Source organism: Grammomys surdaster, unplaced genomic scaffold, assembly GCF_004785775.1.
Source record: "Grammomys surdaster isolate TR1022 unplaced genomic scaffold, NIH_TR_1.0 184, whole genome shotgun sequence".
NCBI lineage: Eukaryota > Metazoa > Chordata > Mammalia > Rodentia > Muridae > Grammomys > Grammomys surdaster.
In genome coordinates, this window is record NW_021604629.1 from 3,885,841 (window position 1) to 3,896,265 (window position 10,425).

Consider the following 10,425-nt stretch of genomic DNA (forward strand, 5'->3'; position numbering starts at 1 on the left):
GTGTGGTGTGGTGTGGTGTGGTGTGGTGTGGTGTGGTGTGGTGTGGTGTGGTGTGGTGTGGTGTGGTGTGGTGGTGTGTGTGTACACGCACGCGCCCGTGTGTGTTGGGAGGGGCGGGAAGGTGATTCAAGGGACCCGTCCAACACCTGGAGAAAACCAACGCTTGCTGGCCGGCTTAGCTACCAAGAGTAAGTGTCCTGGAGGGGATCAAGCCTCTAGAATCGCCTTTTGGGGAAAGTCCTGGTGGGGAGGGCAGGAGGAGGTGGGCAAACACCTTGGGGCGCGGCGGCGTTAAAGCTAGGTTGGTAGTAGGGAGGCTCAGAGCGGGTATCCCTGCCGGCATCTGACCCCTGACTGTGTCGCTGCCCCGCGGAGCCCGGGTGGAGCCAGGCTCGCTTCCGGCCGAGGACAGGGAGGCCACCGCGCCCGGGTGCTTAGCTTTCCTGCTGGCAGCGCGGCCCAGCGCCTCGGGTGGCTGCGGGTCCTCCAGGTAGTGCGCGATCCCGCTGCGCAGGCTCTCTGCCCGGTCACCCGGCCCAGCCGCACCGCGCTCAGCTCGGTCTCCACAAACCGCGGGCTCCTGCGGGGCGGGCACGGGCTGCGAGCGCGGCCTGGTCGGGTCCAGCTCCGCGTACCGGGCCGCGCAGGCGTCAGCGTGCTGCTGCCGCTGCCCTGTGCGCCCTGCCTGGCGCCGCACCTGCGCTCCAGCCCGGCAGCCGCCCCCCATGGCCCTGCCCTCCGAACCCGGTGAGTGCGCGCGATGCTGCGCCGCTGACCTTGGGCCGGCGCTCTGTGTCCAGTCCCCTCTGTGCTCAGAGACCCGAACCCCCGCAGCTACCACCCACAGAGCTTGTTCCCCCTGTACTATGCTGCCTTTCCCTACCCAGAGGTGGCCTGGGCTCCAGAGGCCTCCGGTGAGCCTGCAGCATCTCTGGTTCCTGGCTTAGAGGAGATTCTCGAGATTTAGGGAAATTAAAGGAACGTGGGCATGCTGGCTTTTGAGCTCCTGGACAAGTTTCTAGGTGCCCGAGCCTCGCTGGATGTGTTGGGCTGGGGTGAACTTCTAGGTGGAGGCAGAGGTATGGACGGGATGCCGAGTGCCGAGTTCGTTTGAGACCCCCTTTCTTACCTCCGCTGTCACTGGACAAGTCACTGGGAGGAGTACAGCCTTGGGCTCTAGTGTAGGTCGGTTCCGCCCTTGAACTTCCTGCAGCTGCTTTAAGAGCAGATCTGCTAATGGCTGGTCTAGGCTGGCAGAAGCCTATGATGTAAGATTGAGAGGCCCCTTAGTAGATGTTTTCTAAGGGGAGTGTCTCCAAACTGTATGTGGCTGGAAGCTTCTTGGTGAGAAATAAGCGAAGTTACTGGAGTAAAGCTGACAGCAGTAGGCCCAGCATGGTCCTGAGCAATTGTGGGCTGAGCAGGGACCATTTAAGAAGACTGGTTTCCCCTAGATATAAAGAGTCAGTGAAGCCACTGAGCCAGGCAGAGTCTCTGTCCGCTCCAACTCCATCATCACCTCCACCTCCGGGGAAGTGTTGACTGCAGATTGGGGGAGTCGGCCTGTCCAGGTTGCAACTTGGAGGGACTTGGCTTGCTCCGAAGAGGCTGGTAATACCCGGTCCTCTCTAGGTGGGTTGGTGTGAGACTCTGACATTTTAGGCCTATCCATCCTTAGCCAAGCCTCAGACCTGAAATCCCAGATACAAGTGGCTCTCACGAGTATCGAGTTCTTTGAGATGAAAAGTTTGCTTTTTCTGTTCTTATTCTCGTCGAGTCCCTCTTCAGATGGCCTCTGAGTCAATCCCAGATCTTGGCAGTATCTTGGGTAGGTGAAATGTAGGCTTAGAATTAAGTTGGAATATACTTTTCTCTCACAAAGCAGTTCAGTGGCCTGTTTCTGCTGCCTAGTATATTAATCTATTTCCTCCATGTCCTGACCGCAGTTCTAGGAGAAGAGACAATGGTCCTGTCTTTTAATACACAGTATGAGGAGCTGATGAGGGTACACACTGATTGGTGGCTGGAGTCCACAAGTCACACAAGTTAGGATGTACACAGTCACTAAGAAGTAGCAGTGACAGAGCTGACTCTTCCTCTCCTGATCTGGCTTCACATTTAAATATGGCTTCTGATTCCCTGTACCACGTAGGAACTTGAGAGAGTACCAGCTCACCATAGTGTTTGATAAGTGTCAAATAAAAGGAGTCAGTGTCTGGATGAAACTTCATATTCGTTTTCCCTGCCAGACTCTCTTGTATCTGATGTCAGGATGATGAAGAAAATAGTGATGCTGACAGTAATACCTACAAAGGGCATCTGCTGAGCAGGGATGGGTCTAAACAACTCCCATGTGCTGCCTGACTAATCTTGGCATCTCATGGCATTGCTATTTCCATTACTCTTCTTTTATAGGGAATAAAAAGCCACGGAAAGTTTCATCATCTGCCCAAGGCCATATAAACAAGTGGTGGAACAGGATTCAAAGCCAGGTAATCTGGCTTGATTCTATGTGCTTAACCATACACACGGCTGACCCTTGAGGTCGCCACAGTGAGGTGGCCTCTACTTAGACCATTCACTCCTCTGTTGTCTTATGTAAACATATATGTAAACAAATATGTCGTGTGTGTGTGTGTGTGTGTGTGTGTGTGTGTGTACGTGTGGACTGAGTATTTAGCACTGGGATGTAATCATAAATGAGGTAGGTGATGTGTGTGGAAGTGGTATTTACCAGGTGCCTAACTGTTGTCAGTCACATCTCAGAAACGAGAAGGAAACAGGGCCCTTTGGGCAAGCCTGTGTCTTGCCTTGAGAGAGCAGAGTGGTGTGTTTCATGATGAGACATAATTTGATTCCAGCTTTTGATGCCACGCAGGGACAATTAAGTGATAAAAAATGAACATGCCCTGGTCTCTAGGGTAGGAGATGCAGGCCTCAGGTCTTGTTATCATAGGTCATCCTGAAATCCACTCAGGAGGGGTCGGGAAGGACGTGAGGAAGCTGGGGAGATGGCTCAGTGGATAAAGTGCTTGCTGCTCAAGGTTGAAGACCTGAGTTCAGAGTCCTAGAACTCACATAGGAAGTAGGTGTGTCAGTGTTCACCAGGAACCCCAGCACTAGGTGGCAAGACAGGCTGATCCTGGGGCCTCCTGGCCAGACTAGCTGAACAGTGACTAGCTTAGGAAAGAGACCTTGTCTTAGAAAGATAAGGTGGAGAGCAACTGGGGGAACTACATCAACCTCTGGCCTCCACATGTTCAAGTGAGCGCACATGCACACTTTTACAAAACACACACACACACAATAGTCCCCCCACACACACACACACGCACATAGAACTGAGGCTTTAAGCATGAGATGAGAACTAATCAGTCCAGTGAGGCATGCAGGCCACAGGAAACAGCACTATGCCAGTCTCAAGGTAAACTGTGAGGTTCTCAGCATCACTGGTCCTCCTGAGACAGAGCTGTCCCTGTTCATTTAGTTCTACAGGACCCTCACCCATTGTTCCTCCCTTGTCATCAGAGCAGAGCTGCCTCGATGCTCTGTCTAGACCTGGTGGAGTTGGCCTCACACCTTTAGCTTGTCCTCAGGATGGCAGCTTTCTCTAGAGTGGAAACTGCAGACTGAATGGAAGGCGTTTCCCAGCTCTGATGCCATGGGATATTAATAGGTGTTTTTTCCCATGATGGGATTGCCAGTGAAGTGTGCTAAGTAGCTTTCTTTACTGCAGGACGTCTCACATGACTATGCTAGTAGAAACTGTGTGGAAATCCCTATAAGAGAAAACAGTGTTTTCAGATCTTCCCTTTTAGAGTCTACAGACTGAACTTTGTTTAGACCAAGGCTGTCTAGAATTCTATTAAAGTTGGAGAACAAAATTACCTGAATGTGTTGGACTTAGAACCATGGTCCAAGATGCTCTGATCACTTCCCCCACATACCATTCCCTTCCTAAATGCCAGGAGCAAGAATGATTTGTTCTACTTGTCTTTTGACAGAACACATTTGTGTGTGTGTCTCCAAAGGCCAGAAAGGGTGTCAGAGTTATAAGTGGTTACTTAATATACATACTGGGGGTGAACTCAGGTCCTCTGGAAGAACAAGAATATTCTTATCCACTGAGCCATCTCTTCAGCCCCTTGACAGAACAGTTTTAAGGGCTTGGCTTCCCCTTCTCCCATGTGGTAAGCATTTTGAATTATTTAATGAATAAACATTGCCCTCCTTCCAGGTTGTGTGTAGCTTGCTGACTGTACTGTTTATGAGACAGTTGTGTGGACAGGTGGACTGTAATCTCGGGGTTGCTGAAGCCCAGCAGTGGGTCACATGTCAGCCCTGTAATCCTGCTCTGGGCTCACAGGAGTAACAGTGTGGGCACAGCAAGGCACAGCCTCTCGATTAGGCACGAGGAGGTGACTCAGGTTCAAGCCAGGGCTACAGCTAGCCTCCTGGTAAACAACTGACCTGTCCTTTCTGGACTCCTTTCCTCAGGATTTCAACAGCACCATAGAAATAGCCATCTCACTCAGGGGAATTTCCTAGAGCTACGCAGTTTGTTGAAGTCCCTGGAAGGCTGCGTGTCTCCCCAAGATCTCCCCATTCTAAGGGGCTGAGCTTTGTGTCTGTGTTGTCACTGCGGCCACTTCAGAAAGCACAGGGATAGAATCCAGTACGCACTTTGGGAAGTTACTGTGAGTAGTGACAAGAAGGAGAGGGCAGAGGTGAGCTTGGGTGGGCCAGGTATGGGGTGCGTCTGTCCTGTCTATGAGTGTGATATCTGTACATTCGTGTGCACTCAAGTAAGTATGTGTGTATGAACCTTTTCTTCGTCTTCATCTTCTTCTTCTTTTTTTTTTTTTGAGTCAGGGTTTTTCTGTGTAGCCCAAGCTGTTCTGGAACTCGCTCTGTAGACCAGGCTGGCCTCAAACTCAGAGATTCACTTGTCTCTGCCTCTGAGTGATGGATAGTGCACCATCACGCTTCTTTTAGGGAAGAAAGGGAGAGTAGGGAAAGACTTTTCATCTCAGCTGCCTGCCCTTGGGCTGCCTGCTTCTATGCTGAGGCCACCCCTTATTCTGGGTTCTGTTCCTTCCTAGACAAGGAGGAAGCACTTCAAAGCCCTTTCCTCTTTTTTGGGGGGGGGAGGGGAAGGAGGAGGTAGTGTTGGGCTCCAGGTTACTTGTTGACCTGTGGGGAACCTTCAGGAGGGCTGTTTTGCATGAGGGGGCTTCTGAGAGGGTGCAGAGCAGTCCCTACGGTAGACGAATCCCCTTGATGAGGTGAGACTTATGGTCTCATCAATCCTAAAGTGGGGTTCATACCAGAAGCAGCCAAACTGATGCTATCACCGTCCCTCCTCAGCTTTCAGAGGAGCCTGGGTGTTGGAGGAAGGGCAGCTTATCTTGTGTGGTTGCCCAGAAGGGCAGCGGTGCTGGCTGCTTTCATTTCTTCTGGTGAAGGCTGGGAGCGGGGCCAGGACGTGGTGTTCAGGATCCTACATCCATTTTGCCTTGGATAACTGGCAGTACCTGAGGCCTTTAGGGCATTTTGGAAATTTTCCACTTGCATTTCGTATTCGCAGGAGAATTTCCAGGCCAGACTTTTCCTGCTCACAGATATGCAAAGCAGAGACCTCCCACCCCAGCCACATCAGGGAGGACTCAGCTAGCTGCTCTTGCTCTGACTCAGCTCGCGGGCAGCACGTCTGTGTGGCATCCTCAGGATCATTTATGGAGACACCGGGCTCAGGTCTGTGCCATGGGTTCTGTATCGCGGTTCTGGCAGGAGAAGGGAAACAGTTTGTTAGTGTAAGGCAGGTTGTTAGTGGTGTTGGGCTTCCTTTCTGGAGGAGCTGTAGCGCTGTGCAAAGTTGTTTGTCGAAATTGGTGGCATTTTAGCTCTTTCTAACTCTATAACAATTTGTTCACGCTCACTAGAGGGTGTTGTGTGTAACAAGATAAGCTGTTATCGTTAGCTGACTGATGCTGGCCAGTTCACAGTTAAGCCTTACAAGTCTGTTGGCTTCAGTTGGCAAATGGTTGAAAGCCAGGCATGATGGGGCAGCTGGAGCTGAACTCTGCTTGGCATCAACAGAGCAGGCTTTCCCGGGCAAGACTGGCCTGGCAGGTGCCAATGTCTTGAGAGGGGAGGGATGAAAGAGTGTCTGTGTAGGATGGTCAGAAGGCAGCAGAGGTGCACTGGGAGGCCCAGGGTCCATTTGCAGGACTGGGACCACATGAAATCCTGGAAAGACCTCACCAATTGGGTGGAAAACTCATTGTATAATCTTTAGCTGATTCTTGAAAGTTTTGAAAAGAAAACAGTGGGTGGAGGTAGGAGAGAAGAGACAGTGTGTGTGTGTGTGTGTGTGTGTGAAAAATGTCCAAAGTACATCCTGCACATGTATGAAAATGACAAAATAAAACCTATTATTTCATATAATGAATTTACACTGATAAAAATTTAAAAGAAGAAAAGGAAAGGGCCTTACTGGGGAGCACTATTCTGTGATCCTGGAGTCTTTCATGAGCCTGGGGGGGGGGGGATGCCGTGTCTCCATCATTTCTCTCAGTCTCTGCTTAACCAGGAGCATGCATCAACTTCTCATGGGGCCCAGTCTGAGGAAGGCAGGCTCAAGCTAAGGAAAAGGGGGAGGATGGCGTGTAGAGAAGATGAACTATGAAGGGTAAGAAAGCCGTGCTTCAGGGACAGAGACAGTGGGCTGTGGGGTAAGAAGCCTCAGACTAAGGGCTGCCCCAAATGCCCCTTCCTGAGGGCATCCAGAGTCGTGTGTCTGGCTCAGGATATATGCAAGTGTTGGGTGGAGGGGGTGGCTTCTATGCAGAATAGGAGTTAGGCAGAAAGGGTCCCTCTGAGCAGGGATCTTTTTTTGGGGGTTAGGCAGGAGAAGGTCCAACAGTCAAACCCTAGAGGAAAAATTTGGCTTAATTTCTTCTCATTATGTTTTAAGCCCACCCATTTTATATCTAATATTTTAGTATTTTAAAAATGAAATTAGCCAGGCATGGTGGTACACATTTTTGATCCAGCACTCAGGAGGCAGAGGCAGGCAGATCTCTGTGAGTGAATCAGCCTGGTCTACAGAGTGAGCTCCAGGCCAGCCAAGGCTACACAGTAAGACCCTGTCTCAAAGGTCTCACAAACCAAAATGAAAATAGAAAATGAAATTAGAGTAGCATTAATTATTAAAATATGATATCCCACGTGGGTGTAGCAGCTTATATACTATAATTTCAGAACTCAGGAAGCTGAGGCAGGAGGGTTGCTGTGAATTTAAGGTCAGCTTGAACTAGAATGAATATCAGGTTAGTTTGGGCTACATAGCAAGATTCTGTCTTAAACAAAACCAAAACCAAAGCAACACAAATCAAAACAGCTATCCCTACCACGTGGTCATTTTGAGTATGTACCATTCCCATGGCTGTGATCATAGGGGATGCTTTTTTATATCAGTGTAATCAAAGCACACCACAACTTTGTATGTTAATTCTGTGCTCATTTGTTTGTTTGTTTTTTCAAGACAGGGTTTTCCTGTGTGTAGCCCTGGCTGTCCTAGAACTCTCTCTGTAGACCAAGCTGGCCTCGAACTCACAGACATCTGCCTGTCTCTGCCTCCCAAGCACTAGAATTAAAGACATGTGCCACTACCACCCAGTATGTATTAATTCTTTGTTATCTATTATTTCACATGATTTTAAAACTATGGCTGCACCATCCCCCTACTGTTTGCTTCTTAGCAGTCTTTCTCAAGTGTGTGTCTATTTTGACATTTAAAAGGTCTTTGTATAAACAATGCAGATAAATATCTCCACAATGGTTCCGTGGTTCATATTATTCTCTTAGTGATTTAAGGAAGGCTTGCTTGGCCCGACAGTCCTGTATCCACTGCTCTTTCCCTGGTCTGTCTCTGTTTACTGAGAAATGATGACACTGGACCAGTGGACTGAGAATTGGGGACAGGGTCCCGATCTGTTCCCATTTACCTTCAGAGTCTGGTTCTCTGTACCATCCTGGCCCGCTCTCCTGTCACCTTTCTCCTGAGCCTCTGTACTGACAGCGCCCAGCTTCCCACACAGCCAGCTTTGCTCCTCTCCCTCCCTGTGGGGATGAGGCTTCTGCTTGTTCCTGGCTGAGTGCTCTCCCTTCCTCTCTGCTCCCTGGACTCACTTGGTTGGATGCTGAGGTGGTCTTTTCTCATCCTTTCCCTCTTGACTTCCTTCAAGTGAGAAGCCCAGGAAAAGCACATTCCTGGGGTGTGGGGGAGGGAGAGAATTGGTTTCAGAGTCAAGACCACAGACCATAGCCCTGACTACCCATTACCAACCTGGTTTTCCCCTTCCTGTGTGTGTCATGAATTAGCCCCACACACTACAGAGAAGCCTGTACTCTGAACCTCCGGCACAGGAAACTTCTCTACCACCTAGAATTATGCCACTTACAATAAGAGGGCCTTAGAGACCATTTACACTGTCCTTTGATCTCACGGATGAGAAAATTTTGAGGCCTAAGAGTGACTGATCCAAGATGGCCTAATGCCCTGCTCCTGTAATTGCTGTCTGTCCTTGACGACAGCAGCAAGGCCCATCCTACCTTCATCTACCCCGGCCAACAAAACCACTGTCTCTTGAAACAGCCTTTAAGGAACTGGAACTAGGTGGGGGGGAGCAGGATCCCCACTCCCACCTTACCCCACCCCACCCCAGCCTTGCCCCAGCCTTGCCTCACTCCTGCGGAAGGCATCGGACTGTGGACAAGGTGTATTCACTCAGTACCTGTGATCAGAACGGGGAGGAGGAAGGGAGGGAGGGGGCCAGTGGGTGACTAGAACCTTCCATGTAAAGAGAGAAGGATCGAGAGAACTTTATAAAGAACACGTGTTTTCAGCTAAGATTGTTACTGTTCAAAGTTCTTAATGTATATGCTGTGTCCTTTTAGATAGTTCTGGAAGGGTGGGAGGGACCTTAGGATTGTGGTTTCTGAGTTCTGCTTTTCAGCACAAAGTCTCATTTCTTGCATGAGGGATGCTCCTGGATTTCCCAAGGCTCTGCTGTTCTCTTGTTGGGCCAAAGCTCACAGTTAGCTCTGAGGTGGACCTACCCTCTTGGAGGAGCATGAAGAACTAGGGGATGGGTGGGGGAGGGGTGTGCTATTGGCCTCTCAGAAGTTTGGAGAAGGGTTGTACTGAGCCCTCTCCTGACCATCTCGATTTTTAAGTTAGGAGGTTGAGGCCACCCATCCCCCCAGGTTGAAGAAACGGAAGAGCCTCGATGATCAGTTCATTCTTTGACTTCTGAGCATTTGCTGCTTATGAAATGTGAGCCGCCTGTGCGCTTCACACCCAGTTACTTAAGCTAATTGTGAAATCTGCTCTGCTGGGCTTGCTCTGGGAATCCATCACCACATCCACAGCTGACCAAGGACCAGGCCTCAGGTCATGGGCCTTTTGTTCCTTACCCTGGGGACTCAGGACATCCACAAACCAGGAAGGCTCACATTTGTTCTTTCTCTGTCAGCCGAGATGCCTCGCCAATTCCCCAAGTTGAACATGTCCGATTTGGACGAGCAAGTCCGACTACTGGCAGAGAAGGTGTTTGCTAAGGTGCTCCGAGAAGAGGACAGCAAAGATGTCATGTCCCTGTTTACTGTCCCCGAAGACTGTCCCATCGGACAGAAGGAAGCCAAGGAGAGGGAGCTACAGAAGGAGCTGGCGGAACAGAAGTCTGTGGAGACAGCAAAAAGGTTTGTTCCCATGACCAGCTTTCGTGTGTGTAGAGTTGTGAGACCTGCGTTGGGACCTGAGGGAGCTGACACAGTCCCGAGTCTTCCGTGCTTGTTTTAACCAAGGGCACTTAGCTCATAGGTATTTACTGAAGGATACCTTGCTGCCTTTGCCTGCTTGAAAAGATCAAAAGCCAGGGTTCTGCTGTTTGTGTGTGTGCACATCCATGTGCATGTAAGCATGTGTGTGTGTAGGTGCACATGCATGTGTGTGGGGCGGTGCACATGCATGTGTGTGTACCTAAATGAGAAGACCAAAAGTAAAGCCGGGTGTTGGTCCTCAGAAGCTGTCTACTTTGTTTTGAAGTATTTATTTTACTTTCATTTTAAATTAAGTGTAGGCATGTGTGTCTATGTGTAGGTATGTACATGTATGAGCACAGATGCTCAAGGACCCTGACTGATTCCCTGGCAGCTGGGAGCCTCTTGAAGGGGGCTTGGGTCCTTTGGAAGAGCAGTATGCACTTTGAACTGCTGAACCATTTCTTCAGCCCCAACATTTATATTCTGTCTGTCTGTCTGTCTGTCTGTCTGTCTGTCTGTCTGTTTCCCTCCCTCCCTCCCTCCCTCCCCCCTCTCTCCCCTGTCTCTCTCTTCTCTCTCTCTCTCTCTCTCTCTCTC

The 10,425-nt window shown here is 50.0% G+C and overlaps 1 protein-coding gene across 3 annotated transcripts in view; it reads left to right on the top strand.

Annotated features, from left to right (window-relative positions):
* The first annotated feature begins 686 nt into the window (after nt 1-686).
* The window catches only part of Ampd3 (adenosine monophosphate deaminase 3), a 43,880-nt gene continuing 34,141 nt past the window's right edge, over nt 687-10,425 (top strand). For 2 of the 3 annotated variants that reach the window (XM_028768006.1, XM_028768008.1), the window contains exons 1-2: nt 687-747; nt 9,540-9,765. In XM_028768006.1, coding sequence (XP_028623839.1) covers nt 726-747; nt 9,540-9,765 — 248 coding nt within the window. In that variant the 5' untranslated portion in view covers nt 687-725. Of the gene's footprint in view, nt 748-5,703; nt 5,755-9,539; nt 9,766-10,425 lie in introns of those variants that run through there. The other variant, XM_028768007.1, reaches the window with a different exon arrangement.